The sequence below is a fragment of the Ictalurus furcatus genome, chromosome 6 (assembly GCF_023375685.1).
Source record: "Ictalurus furcatus strain D&B chromosome 6, Billie_1.0, whole genome shotgun sequence".
Taxonomy (NCBI): domain Eukaryota; kingdom Metazoa; phylum Chordata; class Actinopteri; order Siluriformes; family Ictaluridae; genus Ictalurus; species Ictalurus furcatus.
The window spans coordinates 10,827,913-10,845,314 of NC_071260.1; the positions used below are offsets into that span (position 1 = coordinate 10,827,913).

General features: G+C 37.6%; 1 protein-coding gene across 2 annotated transcripts in view; it reads right to left on the bottom strand.

Moving 5' to 3' along the window:
- Nucleotides 1–12,590, bottom strand: part of arhgap15 (Rho GTPase activating protein 15) — a 48,520-nt gene extending 35,930 nt beyond the window's left edge. The window contains exons 1-6 of one of the 2 annotated variants that reach the window (XM_053626497.1): nt 12,134–12,590; nt 6,917–7,073; nt 5,226–5,282; nt 4,904–4,971; nt 2,626–2,713; nt 1,778–1,867 (exon numbers count right to left, since the gene is read on the bottom strand). In XM_053626497.1, coding sequence (XP_053482472.1) covers nt 1,778–1,867; nt 2,626–2,713; nt 4,904–4,971; nt 5,226–5,282; nt 6,917–7,073; nt 12,134–12,141 — 468 coding nt within the window. In that variant the 5' untranslated portion in view covers nt 12,142–12,590. Of the gene's footprint in view, nt 1–1,777; nt 1,868–2,625; nt 2,714–4,903; nt 4,972–5,225; nt 5,283–6,916; nt 7,120–12,133 lie in introns of those variants that run through there. The other variant, XM_053626496.1, reaches the window with a different exon arrangement.
- Nucleotides 12,591–17,402: the final 4,812 nt, after the last annotated feature.

The following is a 17,402-nucleotide window of genomic DNA, read 5'->3' on the forward strand; positions in this document are numbered from 1 at the left end:
GCCATAAACAAGTGGCTCAATTGATGGAAGATGTAGCGCTCAGTTATATTATTAAAATTATATATTATTAAATATTGTTATTGGCAAAGTAGTGAGTCAAAATAACTTCCATTTCTGTTTTTTTAGGCTTTGCCCTTCTTGATCGTTTTGGTTATTTGGCTTGACGGTTAAGGTTCAGGCCCCAGCACTGCCAATCTGCCACTGTTGGGGCAGTGGTGGCTTGACGATTAAGGCTCTGGGTTACTGATCGGAAGGTCGGGGGTTCAAGCCCCTGCACTTCCAAGCTGCCACTGTTGGGCCCTTGAGAAAGGCCCTTAACCCTCTCTGCTCCAGGGGTACCGTATCATGGCTGACCCTGCGCTTCCTAACATGCTGGGATATGCGAAGAAAAAAGAATTTCACTGTGCTGTAATGTACATGTGACCAATAAAGACTCACTGTCATTATTTAAAGGTGATTAGCATTCATCAACATACAAAATCCATCAACCATCCATCCATCTTCTATACCGCTTATCGTTCCTTCAGGGTCACGGGGAACCTGGAGCCTATCCCAGGAAGCATCGGGCACAAGGCGGGGACACCCTGGACAGGGTACCAGTCCATCGCAGGGCACAATCACATACACATTCGCACACCCATTCATACAGTACGGACACTTTGGACATGCCAATCAGCCTACCACGCATCTCTTTGGACTGGGGGAGGAAACTGGAGTACCCAGAGGAAACCTTCGCTGCACGAGGAGAACATGCAAACTCCGCACACACAGGGCCACGGTGGGAATCGAACCCCCGACCCTGGAGGTGTGAGGCGAACGTGCTAACCACTAAGCGGATTGATAAACGAAGCCCATCGTTAGCAAATTGCAGACAGGTGGTGTAATAGGAATAACTTAAAACACTATGAATATACGAAAGGTAGGCTGTAAATGTTCTGGTTCCTTTTTTTTTTAATTATTTTAACCATATTTCAGGGACTGGGATCCTGCAAAACGAAACAAGTGCAAGGTTTGTACTTTGTACAGTGAAATTTTCTGACCTTTCTGGAATGTAACCATCCCCAAAACTGAATTAAATCTGATTAAATATTATTAGATGGCTCCTGTTTTCAACTGTAGCCTAAATAACACATTCTTTGATTCGGGAAGGACGTCGTTGCTTTGAAACATAGTTAGCCTAGATAGAATGCTTCCACAAGGGTCAGGAGATGTTCTGTAAAACTGCTATATGTTGTTATAATTTAAGAATAAAAAATGAATCCGTAAAATGTTTTTTTTTTTAAATTTTTATCTTCCGCAGGCCTGTTATTGAAGTCTTTTTTCAATGTGTCCAGGACATAGTGGTAGTGTTAACAAAAAAAAAAAAACACTTTAAAGGGTTTAAATCTCAATATAATAACAGATATGAATGTTTTGAGCACTAAAAAGACTACAGATAAAGTTAATGGCATTGCGTTATACCCCTGGCTGATACTACGCCCTATTTGAGTTGAGTTGAAAAGATATTACAGTGACACTTATTCTTGGAAGTGGCACATTTTTTCACATTTTTCATACTATATCTTTTTGGCGTGCGTGTCTTCGCAGCATAGTTAGATGACTGCGTTATTATAGACTTTCCACAGCCATCATTTTATAGTCGCCGTCTTTTCATAATCTGTATGGAAGGTAAAAGTAAAAGGTAGCTGGACCAGGATGCGGATGTGATGTGTAGTAATTGGCCTCAAAAGTAGCACTTCTTATTTTATTTAATTTTTTAAAGCAGAAAGTTTCCAACCTGAAGCACGTTCTTCCGACTCGACTTCTCTGTTGTCCAGTCTACGACGGCGCCGCAGAGGTCAATTCCTTCTGGTTTATTTCCTGGTTTCTGTAGATAACAGAGTCCACAATTGTGAAATACCTGAACAGCTTATAATAAATGCTTCATATCGACTTTTGGGCCACATCAGATCAAATCTCAAATAGAGGCTAGTGATAAAAGAAGAAAAATCCTGGTACTGAACTGGTGCTTGTGCTGTGATCGTGTAAGTTGAGACGGTTGTGTCGGGATTAAGGAATGTGTAACTGACCACCTGTAACCTTTCTGTTTTATTAACAACTTTACTTACGTGCTTGCTCTTTTTTGTTGTTTTTGTTTTTCTATTTCTATAACCCTACAGCATCAGTACATGGAAGTATAACATGGCGATGAAGAAGGTTTAGACTAGTTTTTCCCAACAGCTCACAGAGAATAAGGTAAAAAGACGTGATTTATCAGTACCAGAGCCAGAAAGGTAATATGAACAGAACAGTGAGTGTGGGTGAAAGATTCCATGTGGGTGAACAGAGTGGGTTCTGTTTTAAATCACCCATTTTATCCAACATCCACTGCAACGTTTAGATCTATATGAAAAGACAAGCTTTCTGGCAACACTTACAGCTCCAGTCTGAGGACTGAAACACAAAACACACACGCCAACACTGTGCATAAAAACTAAATTATTCAGCTTTTCTTCATCAAGGTTGTTAAAAGTTCAGTTTCTACTGTATCTACTGAGGGCAACAATGGTGCTTTATGTGTAGGTGTGTAGACATGTGATGATCAAATGCGTGCGTACGTCATGATGCATGATGCGGATACCTTACCAAACTGGCCACTGCTTCTTGCTTGCTCTCCTTGTAAAAATGCAGCTCATTCGATGAAAGGACAACCCAGGCTAATGTCCAGTTTTTCCTGCAGAAGAATTTATTTATAATCAGTGCTCACTATTAAACAAAAGAAAGTACTACACAGCATATATAAAAGGAATAATTCGGTCTGCTTAGCAGTTAGCACGCATTTAGGATTTATTAATAAAATTGCACACATGAGGCATGTCTTAGTTACGTGTGCTTCAGAACTTGAACATTTTTCATGCGTGATATCGAATCAAGTGAGGAGTGGTATTAAATCCACTATCTAACTGTTTGATGTAGTCACAGTATGACACGTTGAAATGTACTGTATGTTTTTTTGCCTGTACATACACTCAAAACAACTATGTAATGACATTTGAGGACACTATTTAATAAATAAATACGACGCTTATAGTATTGTCCCTTTAATTACATAAATACGACTCTTATAGTATTGTCCCTTTAATAACATAAATACGACGCTTATAGTATTGTCCCTTTAATTACATAAATACGACTCTTATAGTATTGTCCCTTTAATAACATAAATACGACGCTTATAGTATTGTCCCTTTAATTACATAAATACGACGCTTATGGTATTGTCCCTTTAATTACATAAATACGACTCTTATAGTATTGTCCCTTTAATTACATAAATACGACTCTTATAGTATTGTCCCTTTAATAACATAAATACGACGCTTATAGTATTGTCCCTTTAATTACATAAATACGGCTCTTATAGTATTGTCCCTTTAATTACATAAATACGACGCTTATAGTATTGTCCCTTTAATTACATAAATATGACGCTTATAGTATTGTCCCTTTAATTACATAAATACGACGCTTATAGTATTGTCCCTTTAATTACATAAACGCGACGCTTATAGTTTAGAATAATGGAAGCTATAATGTTAAACCAAATTTGCAGTGATATTTACAACTAGGACTATTCATATAGAATGATATTGGCAATATTGCTATACTACATTATATGTTTATTTCAGTTCTTGCCATCTTCGTATTATGTAAGGAATAATTGACGACGGGTTGTCGAATCATTAGAAAATAATGCGCACCCTGAGGTGGTAATGCTACATTGCACTTCACGTGTGCATCATTTTCTAATCATTCAATGGACCCAGAGTCTATTATTCCACTTATACCAGAGCTACCACACCTCAAGACCTTCTTCAGATGTTTTATTTCAGGACATTTGTCATGTTTTTTTTCCTTAAAACACTTGTGTGTGGAACAAATTTATTACGCATCCCATCTCAGGCCTCTGTTGCTAATTCCAAAACATCATTTTAGAGCTAATAACGGAGGCTTGAGCCATTGATATGGAGTTAATGGAGAGAGAGAGAGTGTGTTTACAGGTTGTTGTTTTTTTTTTTCGTTTAATGCTAATAATATAAAAACAAAACAGATAAATACTATTGATAAGCCTACATTGATCACACGGTTTTTCGTTTTTCAATACTTCAGAAAATACAATGAATACATAAATAAATATTGATATTTGTTCTTTTTTCTTGATCTCTCTCTCTCTCTCTCTCTCTCTCTCTCTCTCTCTGTCTCTCTCTCTTTCTTTCTCTCTCTCTCCAATAATTGCATATCAATAGCTCAAGCCTCCGCTTCGTCCTTGTGGCTGTATCACCACCTCAGATGCGCATAATTTTTCTAATAATTCAACGGTCATCGGTTATTACTGATTTATTTCTGGAAAATTGAAATGTTCTGTCATTTTGTTTGTTGTTAAATGCGTGGACAGTAAGCTAACTTTTCCGTTATTTCAGTTCACTTGGCACAGTGATATGGAACTGTAATGCGGTCAAGAACTGACTGGCACTACTTTACTGAAAAATAATCAGAATCGATAATTCCACAGCGCTCTGGTATCATTCATGTTCTATTATATATTATCTTCAGTCTGCATGTTCTGTCCCTGATTGCGTTTGGACTTAAAGGGTACTGTAAGTTCTTGTATTTAAAAGGTCTCTTTAAAGGATGTTTCCACTCCAAGAAAAAAAAACAAAAAACTAGCAAGCACAGAAGTGTGACCTAAATGCAGATCATTTTAATAACCTGAACGGTCTGCTCAAAATAATTTCCCCTTGTAAATACTGACTTGCAGAAAGTCGGCACCAAGAGTGTATATAATTACAACGTGTACATCACCTCAAAGCGAATAAACATGAATATGAAATATGTTCATGGACAAAATGGTAGGTTGACATACTTGAGTTTCTTTCCTCCTTCAGAGATCTTGGTTTTGTTCAGATAAACCCCATGCAAACCAGGCTGGAGCTGTGATACAGTTAACAACAAATCAGTAGATAGCACCAAAAAAAAAAAAAAAAAAATGACAATAATACCTGTTCACTGTATATATTTGACTTTTTTTTTTTTTTTAAATGACAATTTTGAATTCTTTGGATGCTGCTGTAGTTCAGTTGCGTTCAGTGCTTAGCAACAGATGCCTAGTAGCATTGTAGATAAAAGTGCTCATGTGCAAAGTCAGTGCAGATGGTTCGTATTTGTGATGAAATAAGTACACAGACCTGCTGTGCGCCTTGACTGGTGTTGTGCTGGGACTGATTCCTGCGATGTCGGTTAAGCTGCAGGAAAAATGAAGGAATTTCCATGACATACTGGTTTTATACCGTCATAAAGACACCACCGAATCAAAGAAATCCATCACACACAGTCTTTGTTTGAAAATAAGGGAAATACGGTTTGCCGTCGATTACTGTCAGTTCCCAAAAGCTAACCAATTCCACCAGTGCTCATTAAATAGTTTTAACCTACAAATCAAAAATGTCTAATATAATATAATACCAATAATGTAATTTGTAAGAATGATGTTTTAAGGTCAAGTCTGTATCGTTACGTGTCGTGGTTTACGTTTTCACACTAGGAGAGCCGTAACTTTGGAGACAGTAAGTGATATTAACGTCTTGTGAAAGCATCAGACGATACAGGCTTTGTAACACAGTGCTCGTCTGCCCTCTACTGTCTATTCTCTTCTATTCTGTGTCTTTATCGCATTGATAAGTCTTGTTTAATCAGTCCAGCACATATACCTGAATTTCTAGTGCAGTTTTGTAAGTGGAACAGTGACGGGGAAACATGAATTATCTAATTGATATGCTGGCACAGAACATTATTATTATCCAAGATTGTTTGAAAAGTAGACGTGCACAGCTACTGTTGTGTTGATTATCAACTTAGCCTCCTGTTTTAAAATGTGTAGTAATCAGGTACCATGAGGTGTGCTGGTGTACAGTTACCACACAAGGAACTTGGACAACATTATACTAAAATGTTGGGGCTTTCAAAGGAAAAAAAAAAGGAGAAAAGAACAGTAGATAAGGCTGAATGTACTCTATTAGTGTGGGGGGTGGGGGGGGGGAACAAAAACTACAAGTAATTTTACAAAAACGTATATTTATTTATGCGAATGATTCTCTGTGTAATTACGTATGCACCGATTTGCATGAGGTTTAGAATTAAAAGATTTATTTCTCTGTAAAGCTTTTCAGAGATATATGATATGATATGACATGCCCAATTGGGCAGAGCTTTAGTCGTCTTGAAATGTACGATTTTTCAGATAATGTGATATAAAAGCATTGTTTACTGCTTTACTGCTCATGGTTAATATTTTAACACTAGAGTTTGAGAAGAAATGGTGTAGATAAAATGTATGCATTTTTTTTTTTTTTAAATAGCCGACATGACCGAAATTGTTATTTCTAATTGTAGTGTCTTGCTTTAAGTTCCTCAGTATAAAGTGTAGAGTTGTTTTTTTTTTAATTTTTTATTTTTATCCCACTTCCCCCCGCATCTGAAATAATTCCTCCTGCAGCAATTTTTGTTGTTCTTTAAAGCTAAATAAAATTATATTAAAGTAGTTCTGCGTTATAACTTATAACAGCTGTAAACATCGCTCTCTTCCTCCGGAAGACTTAGTCACAAAGAGCTGACACTGGAGACTCCTTCCAAAAATGATAAATAAAAGTCCCCTTACAGAAAGATCAACAATTATACAGTTATTTTTTTTTTAAATATTTGTTTATGTGATGTGTCTTGCCATGTAAGTCCCAATGAATGAAGAACAAAGACATTAATATAAACGTAATTAGTGAGTGTTTATGCGAAGTTACAGTTAGAGGGAAGGGATAATGAGTCAGGATAATGATGTGGTGTAGTATTGTGTGTTTGTGTGTGTAGAAAACGACGGATGTCTCACTGGTTTCTGTGCAGGGTCATGATCCGGTATAACCATGGATTTGGTTTGACTCAGGCGCTCGCCGCTGCCTGCAGAGCTTTTGATCCTCATGGCTACGGCTCCTTGAGGCAGCACCAGATGAGGAGGTGGCTTTGACAAGTTCTGCATGGCACTAGTGCTGGAAGAGTGCACAAGCATGAATAAGGTTAGACATTTATGTTGTTTGTTTTTTTTTTTTGTAAGATGCACTGCTAGGTGGGGCTAAGTATGGTAAGGTAAATACATCAAAAAGTGCTCCTTAACCTTTCCCATACACGCTTCCAATATTAAACTCAACTCTAAAGCCTCAATTCTCAAGCGTGGACACACTCTTAATCCTTTACTGGAGTGTAACCTAAAAAGACTTAGACTGTAAAACACAAATACTACTGTACATTGCAACAAAAACAAAAAGTCACTGTAGTTAGCTTGGAAATAGCTAAATAATCAGGTTAATATCTGGTCATATGAGCTTGACATACAAATGAGCTTTATGTAATATGAGCTTAGCTACAGCTAGTATAAAATCAGGTCTGTCAAGCCAGTGTCTGGATTTGTTTAGGGTAGTATCATCTCAAATCATTGTAAAACTATAGCGCAGTACCAACAAATGCTTTGCTTAAAAGTACAGCCTATAACATTGCTCCTAACAAGTCAGTCATCTGTGTCCTCGCTGTGTCACTGAGTTTCTCACTGTGAGTACATTTCCTTTACTGAAAGTGTGTGCTATTTATGACACTATGTTAGTGTGTACTGTAAATGAAACTGGCACACGGTGAAAAGCCTTTCGCCATTCGCCTTATTAGACCCCTACCCCCGAATGAACAGCATTTTTTTGTGAGAAATCAAGATGCATATAAAGAAAAGCACTTGAGAGTCACTGTAAAATATGGAGGTGGATCGTCGACACTGGTTGATTTAGTGGGTAACATACTGGAGTTTTTTTTGCCAAAAACCTGTCTGCTAATGGCTGGTCGACTCGACTCCAAGCATAACCTAAATTAGAAATCTAATTAACTGAAGAAGGACGTACACATACCGACATCTTGAAATGTGCTACAGGGAGGAACGTCCAAGCTGCTTTACAAGTGACTCCTACCCTGATAGACATTACAGGAAGTGGCTCAGTGGCTCAATATGAACTGTGGAGTCGCAGATAATATAAATATACAGCATCCCCATATGTTTAAGCTCAAAAGATCGCTCATTAAAAGTGTTCTTCTTTATGGTTCCTGCTCATTTTCATAAAGGGGGTCAGTAATACTGGAGTTGACTGTATATGTGTGTGTGTGTGTGTGTATGTGTATATATATATATATATATATATATATATATATATATATATATATATATATATATATATATATAATTATAGTACATGTTCAGGGAAATAGAATGTTTTAGGTTGTGTCGGCAGTGTGCTACGGTTTCTTTGTGTGCTTTTTAGACAAGGGGGGAAATGTAGATTAGTAGGTCTTGACTCACTTCTCAGCGTCATGTGTTTACGATGTCAAGTCAGCTTCCGGAAACGACGGCTTGCATCATTGCAACATCAGGAAGTTATTTAAAGGAAGCGTTTGCTTAATGCAAATAAATAAGGAACTTTGGCATTAATACATTATAAAACAAACAAAATAAACAAAGTGGTCAGTACTTTAAACTATTAAAGTCCTGGCTTATAGTTCGTCTTTGTAGTTGTAACATGTCATGCTACAAGCTACTCATGATTTAAATATACCCAAGCTAGAGCCATAACTTTTCATAAAGTGGCTAGCTACAATACAAGTTCCTAAGCAAACGTATGCTAACGACAGTGATGCTACATCCTGAGCCAAACTATGGAAAACCAACTGACAAACAGTTAGCATTACATAACTTTACATACTAAGTCATAAGTAACTGTAAAACAGAAAGGATTTTAAAAAATGTGAGGACACACTACACTATTCTATGATTATTTCATTCAGCTATCTAGAAATAACTTTGCTGCAATAATGAATAATAACTTAACCCGCTAGGAAATCAACAACAATGGGGAAAAAAGACTACAAACTTGCCACCTTTATGCGTTTTTAAATTGGTGCTTAAAATTTAGGCGTCTGATTTTTCATGTCCGTTTTTGAATAGGTTGCAAACAAACGCGTATCCGTTGCCATGTCTTTTTCGCGCTCATAAACATTGACCATGTTTGATAAACTTGTTTTTATTTTTAATATTCGGTAACTACTACAAATTATTCAGTAACTATGGTAGAACTCATACACATCCTGTGAGTTTGTTTGAATGTTTTAAAGGTGCAATAGTCGATTTTTTTCCTTACTTTTATAAATAACCTAGAAAATATAAACACGATTTAAAAAAATAATAATAATAATAATTGGCATAAGCATAAGTGTATTACGTGGCTGAGAAAATTGGGGGGAAAATCGGAAAACTGCATTGCAATCTGGAGTGCTTGTTTGTGATTGGATGGGCCTCTTGTCAGTCCTTCTATAGAAAATCCCCAAAACCCTTTCACTCCACCTTCATCTCAGTCTGTTCAGAAAGAAAAATAAATATGTCTAAAATCGGCAAGTGCCCAGCACAGCCAGGTAATTTTCCTGTGACCAAAAATCTATTCTTTGCTTTGAAAAACCCCCAGAATAAATGCTGGCAGTGGTTTTATAAGATGGATGGATTTGTTACTGGTGAAGGGGATGAAACTGAGGCACTTTTAACCGTGCCCATAAATCACTATGAGCCAAATTTAGCCTGTTTATGGTATTATAACTCGGCTTTCAAGCAGCTTGAAAGTGATGTCAAGGACGCCCTTGCTGATACTCTCTCTAGTTAGCATGATAATGATAACTCTACACTGAAAAAGACAAAACTCATTGAATTTGCTTAATTCCGATGCGTACACCAGTTCCAAGTGATTTAACTCAGTTACATTAATTTGTTTTTGTACATTCAACATGATTTGATTTTGTTTTGAAAGCCCTGAATAAAATCAAACACTGCGCTTTCACCCGAGCCGAGGATAAAACCCGGGTCGCCGGTGTTACGAGACAGCAACATTTCCCATTTCAGGTAAATATAATTCATTATATATATTACATTTACAGCTTTTGGAAGACGTCCTTATCCAGAGCGCCTTACGTTTATCTCATTTATACAACTGAGCAATTGAGGTTTAAGGGCCTTGCCCAAAGGCCCAACAGTGGTAGCTTGTCAGTGCTGGGGCTTGAAGCCCTGACCTTCTGATCAGTAATCCAGAGCCTTTAACCACTGACCCACCACTGCCCCATGATAATATATATACATTATTATTAAACATCCTTGCGAGATTTCATAACCTACATGTTAATAATATGTGAACTGATCACATTCGCTCTACATAATTGAAAGAGATAATTAGAAACTTGCTTAAAATTCAAGTAGGTATAAAAATGGAATATCCGTTCCATACATGAACACACCTACTTTACTGTTACAGGCTTAATCATGACCAATTTTGACAAACCTTACCTAATGCTTCTTTAAATGTTGATAATTGCATGAATGATATGTTCACTGGGTGTAAATGTTGGCGAACCTTGAGAATCACTTACCAATTCTGCAAATCACTACCAAGAACATGTTAAGCCATTAGTTAGGATCATTGTATACTTTGTCATGGATGGATAATACATTGTTTAATGCAGCTGCTCTATTTGTCCTAACAGACATCAGTTCATAAAAGTGTTCATTACTGTTACATGTCTTTTGGTGTATTAAAGCTGAAGTTCATAGTTTGCAAATCGTAGCTAATGCAGTAATTTTGCAGGGAACATTAATGTTAGAATGTTAACTTATGACGCAGCTTAAAGGTTATAATTCATAGGTTAAAGTAAAACCCACAGCAATAAGTAGGTTATGCTTTTATGTTTTTAACGTTAACTAAACAAAAATTGAAAAAAATAAATGATTGGTTACAGTTACAGAAACACAAAGCAATACATATGCTTAGATTAATAGTTCACCTTTAACTTATTTGTGAATTAGGCTGTGCAGTTAGTTATAATTTTATTATAACTCATATTTCCTGGGGTATTATTCAGTTATTAGGCATATACGATTACTTTCTATTAGGTCTAGCTTTAGTTCTACATTCAATATACTAACGTTTACTTAAATAGATGATTTAATATGTTCTGAACTAATCCTTTAACATGTTCCTAGTAGTTATTTGCAGATTTCATAAATGAGTCTCCATGATTAGTTGCTAAAATTTACACCCAGTAAACATATGACTTTTCCTGTTAGATCTACAGTAGTTACTGAGTAATTCATATTAGCTGATGACTAAAATGGTGTAAGATGAAAATCAAGACAAGACTTTAAGGGGTTAAAGTATTATTTATTATTATTGCAGACTGTATTAATGCTGACGGTAATCGTTTATCTGTAAGAGCCAATCACCAAGAACACGAGGCCAGTTAACAATGGTTAGTTAGGAGCAATTGGTCAATAAATGGAAACACTGACGTACAAATAGCCCAAAACTGACAGTCATGTTGGTCTAAATGCAACATAAGAGATGTTTACAACTCCAGTTATGGAAAGTTTGCAGTGTAAAATGTGAGGAAATCCTTACTCTTACACCCACAAAGCACACACAAGAATCTTGTCCTGTCGCTGCATAGTAACAGTTTGAAACAACAGGAAATAAATAAATCACTTGAGAAAAGGGGTAACGGAAGTCGAGTGCCAGCCGAACATAGAGTCTTGTTATATTTTAATTCAAGATGTGAGATGGCACATAAATTATTGCAGTGTTTTTCCACTGTTGAACACTTTTTATATGTTTACATCACTTTTTATTATTACAACACAATACAGTGAAATGTAGAACAAACCCTAGCAAAATGTTATCAGGTTTATCATTTTGTTTTTATTATTTTTTTTATTAATTCTGTTATTGCAACTGCTTCATTGTAATATTTAAGCTGAAATATCTCTATCATGATATAAAACTAAATAATATGTCTCGGTCTATATTTTCTGGCCACTAAACCAGCCCTAACCGCTCAGGAAGGCCTGCAGGAAAAAAAAAAAAACTAATTCATCTGAAATCTAACCATCTACATCTCATGAGATTTCTCCATCTTCCAATTTTCACCATTGTCCAGCTGATAAAGTCACTCCAATGACGCCTGGCGAAATAAAATCCGTCCTTACCTGCTCATCTGATGATATGGCCGCGGTGCTGTCTTTAGATAATCCCACGGTCAGAGATGGTGGGACAGTAAAAGAGAAGAATGCGTGTGTGAGAGAATGAGTATCATTTAGAGGAAGTGCGATTGACTCACGTGGTAGATGCAGACTTTTCATTGCTTGTTAAGTCTCAGCGTTGACATGATGCTTCACCACTTCCTGAGGCCTGCACCACCGTTTGCTTCGCTCAAGATGGCTGCACGCAGAGATCCAGTAGTGGGGTTGTTTTATTATTAAACACCCTGTTTTAACGTGTACGCCTTGTTTTGGCGACATTGTTTCAACTCGGTTTGGATGAACGGCTGATGAATGTAAAGTATTTAAAGAAGAGTATTAATTTAGCTATGAGTCAGTTCTAGACTACATGCATCTAAAATTATACTGTTGCTACCACAATACAGCACTACACATGCATATTATACTAAATATAGTGCATTTATCTTTTCACTTTCACTATGCTAAGGACTTCCTGTTTAATCTGTATATACCGCAAAAACCAGGATATAAATAAGTAACACTTGAACCCTGCATCGTAAGAGTAACATAACCATGAGCTGCCATGACATGAGTATCACGTTTCCATTGTATTCTGATTATAACAAAAGGCATGACATGTACATGAACAGTACAATGTTAAACAGTCTGTACAGGAGTTCGCTGAAGTTTTTTTTTTATTGTTGCGGCCAAAAATGCTTGATTTTGCTGCCAGTTTTTTTTTTTCAAAATTTGCAATGCAACTTGCGGAGTTTTTTGTGCTTTATTTATTTATTTTTTTTGCGGAAAACTACTTGAATTAACGAAATTGCAATGGCACGAAATCGTTTTGTCTTTCACGGTGATGTTTGTTGGTATATGAGACCTTTTAGCGGTACTCGTGTTCAATGCACGTGAATCGAAGCGGGCTTTGACCGAATGCACGTTGTGATGACGTCACACGACACTTTTTGGTCCAAATCTACAGTCATTTTGAATAATTGCAAGCTCCTCCGAATATTGCAGAGTTTGCTTGATTTTGCGTTCATTTCTGCGGTCGCAAAATCACGAAGTCCTGGAGGGACTGGTTAAAGTTACACTGATTGTCACGATGGTGAACGTTTAAGTCTGTAAATAACATTAATTTGTCACAAGTAAGGAATAAAAAAATAAATCTCATGCTGATATGGAATAATAATAAAGTGGTATGCTGTTTTATACGACAGCGATTTACCAGTGATCGCAATTTCTTATTCCTTCGCATAAATGGAAAAAAAAAGATCTTTAAACAATTTACTCTGATCATCCTGTTCAAAAGTTTACACCCCCCTGGTTCTTAATGTATTGTGTTGCCTTCCTGCGCATCAGTGAATGTTTGCACCTTTTGTAATAGTCGTGTACGAGTCCCTCAGTCATCCTCAGTGTGAAAAGATGGATCTCAACATCATATAGCCGTTGTTAGAAAGGGGTCAAATATGCAGACTACGCTGGAAAAACAAAGGATGTGCAGGACCTGGAGGATTTTCTGAAGAACAGTGGGCAGTTTAACTGCTCAGGACAAACAAGGGACTCATGAACAACTATCACAACACACAAAAAAGTCATGGATTAACCAGGTAACAACACACAGTATTAATAATCAAGGGTATGTAAACTTTCGAACGGGGTCATTTTTATAAATTCGGCTATTATCTTGTCTTGTGGACTATATGTAAACATCTTTTATGTGGAATAGCTTATTCAGGACAGGACTAAATAAAAAAAAAACAGGAACATGGGATTTTTATAATCCCTCTTATTTAGTTAACAGTATTAAGATTTAGCAGATTCTGCAAGGGGTATGCAAACTTTTGGGCGCAACTGTATATGACATCTTCAATGACACATTTATGACATGATTCAAGGTTCATGTAAAGTCTTACTAACTATTCCCCTATTCCACTGATATTCATTCTAGTTGTTGCAGTGTCAATGCGAGCGGCTAACTATATTCCTCACTACTGAATCTAATTTGTTTATTAAGTTTGATTGTCATTAACATTGCTGAGTTGTGCTTAATTTTCATGTTTCAGTTTTCAGATTTTCTGTACATTATTAATGAGGATTGTTATTAAAAATCAAGATAACATAACACCAAGGAACGCTTTGTATTACCCCGATTTTACTTTTCAAACTCGCCATCTTGTGTTGTATAGGAAGTGAAGACAATCAATCATATGCTCATTGTTATATATTGACATCCGTTGTGGTGTTTGAAACATGCGTGCTCCGCCGTCTCACCTTCAGTTGATACAGGAAACAGTGGTGGAGTTGCCATGATTAGAAATGACTTCATTTCCACTTTGCAGGGGGGGAGAGCATGTTATCTTATTTTCAGCAGCTTAGCTGAAGATTAGTGGAAGTGTTTTGCATAAAGTTAAGTTCAGCATTTACTGTTTGCTTACCCTCGCTTAAAATAGATAGAAAATTTCACAGATGTTCCTTCTGAAAAGCTTTTGGATCCTCTTTTTTGTAATATTTACCCCTAAACAACCTCTCCATCACCCCCCCCCCCTATATGCTATTTTCATTTATGTAGTTATAGTGGATCTTTTTCCACCATTAATTTGATATAGCAAATAATGGGGCAGGTGACTGCGTTCGGAATTGACCAATCACATTCAAACTCATGTTCAAAAGTTGTTATCATACACCTGTCACCAATGAAGTGATTCTGATTAACCCCAAGTATAGATCAGCTATTTCTGTAGGCCTGTCTTGGCATCTTCTGAAGCCATGGTCCACAAAGAGCTTATAGAGGATTTCACTGTTGAAAGGTATTGATCAGGAGAGGGACTACAAAAACATTTCTAAAACATTAGATGTACCATGGAACACCGTGAAGGCCATCATCAACAAGTGGAGAAAATGGGGCACCACAGTAACATTACCAAGAACAGGATGTCCTTCCAAAATAGATGAAAGAAAGATGAACATTTTCAGGGAGGCTGCCAAGAGCAAAATTACAGGACATTAATATCTGCCACATGTATTGGTCACTCCCTGCATGTGACAACAAGCCCTTTCTTGCAGAAAAATTAATAAAAATCTAAGCCTGCCTAAATCACCACAAACCATGTGGCAAAATGTGTTATGGTCTGATGAGATCAAGGTAGAAGTTTTGGGGCATAAGCGTTGCATAAACGTTTGGTGCAAAAGCAAAACAGCTTATCACCCATAGAATATCATACCCACAATGAAGCATGGTGGTGGTTGCATCATGTTATGAGGCTGCTTCTCTTCATCTGGGACTGGGGCTCTAAATCCTGCAGGCCTTTGTTAGACAGCTGAAGATGAAGGAAAAACTTACCACACAATAATGACCCAAAGCACAAATCCAAGTCAACAATGGAATGGAACAAAAGAATGGCTTCAGAAGAAGAAGATCAACATTTTAGACTGGCCCAGTCAGAGCCCAGGTCTAAATCCTATCCAAAACCTGTGAAGTGACTTGAAGATGGCTGTGCACAAGATCTCGCGATTTGATCGATCTAAAGTGGTATAAAATGGCCAAATCAAGATGTGCTACATTGGTAGACTCTGTGCTTTCACAAAGTATTAGCTAAGGGGTATGCACACTTATGCAACCATGTTATTGTAACTTTTTTTGCAATCAGGTTATTGTAAGTTGGTCTATTTTCATTGCGGTTATCACATTCTTAAATTACCCACAATTCTATTTGGGATAAATAGCAGATGGAGCGATGCAGCCGCGCTTTAGTCTTTTAGTTTGTCCAGCTGTCTCACCCCCTCATCTACACACACTGCTCAAACAGATTCAACTTTCACTCTAATACCACAGTCACTGCCATCCCATTCATTATCTATCTAGCTGGTCTCTACTGTAACTCATTGTAACTGTGTCATGTTGCTGTATTACATTTTGGAACTTTGAGTCTGGCGTTGGTTGTCTCCATGACGTCTACCCTGGATTGACGTTGACTGTCGCTGAAAGATGGTGAGTGAGAAAAGATGCTCTTGCTGACTTTTATTCTTTATGTTTGGGATTGCTGAGCCGCTCACATCTTACAAGAATACTGAAAATACAGTATCAACCAACAATACGCATTAGAATCACTAAAAACATCACAAATACCCCGACAGTGAATAACATTGATTATCTTGCTACAAGTGTAAGGACCTAAGCGACTTTGACAAGGGTCAAGTAATGATGCCTAGACGACTGGGTTAGAGCATATTAAATACGGCAGGTCTCATGGGGTGTTCCCGGTATGCAGTGGTTAGTACCTAACAAAAGTGGTCCAACGAAGGACAACCAGTGAACCGCCAACAGAGTCATGGGTGTCCAAGGCTTATTGATGCACGTGGGGAGCGAAGGCTAACCTGTCTGGTCCGATCTCCCAGAAGAGCTACTATAGCACAAATTGCTGAAAAAGTTAATGCTGTGTATGATAGAAAAAGGATCAGAACATCGCAGCTTGCTGTGTATGAGGCTGCGTAGCTGCAGACCAGTCAGAGTGCCCATGCTGACCCCTGTCCATGCCTGAAAGCACCTATAATGGGCTTGTGAGGATCAGAACTGGACTGTGGAGTAATGGAAAAAGGTGGCCTGGTCTGATGAATCACTTTTTCTTTTACATCATTACCTGGATGGCCGGGTGTGTGTGTGCATCACTTATCTGGGGAGGAGATGGCACCAAGGTGCCCTATGGGAAGAAGGCAGGGTGGTGGAGGAAGTGTGATGCTCTGCGTAATGTTCTGGCATTCATGTGGATGTTACTTTGGCACGTACCACCTACCTAAACATTCATGAAGAACAAGTACACCCCTTCATGGCAACGGTATTCCCTAATGGCAGCAGCCTCTTTCAGCAGGATAATGCACTGTGCTCAGGGTTTCCTTCTCTGCTTTATTTAACATCATCATGTGACCCAGTGTACTGCTAATGAAATGCTTAAAAAAGATGATAGAAATGTGAGCACTGCTGTAAATGACAGCGAGTTCATAGTAACCAAAATAAAGTGAGATCTTTAGTGCATAGCAAGCGTGTGTCGTGTTCCTGCTCAGCCTCCTGAGAGCAATTCGTGCATGTTGCCTACATGGCATGGCCGTTTAACCGAATCTGTCCGTTTACCACTTTACAGCAGAGGCAATTTATGATCCTTGGTATTGTTAATTGATTGTTAATGAGGCGAGAGCTCTAACAGCTGCTGCACAGAACTTGTGTGTACTAACGCCTCCATAATATACCCAAAATGCA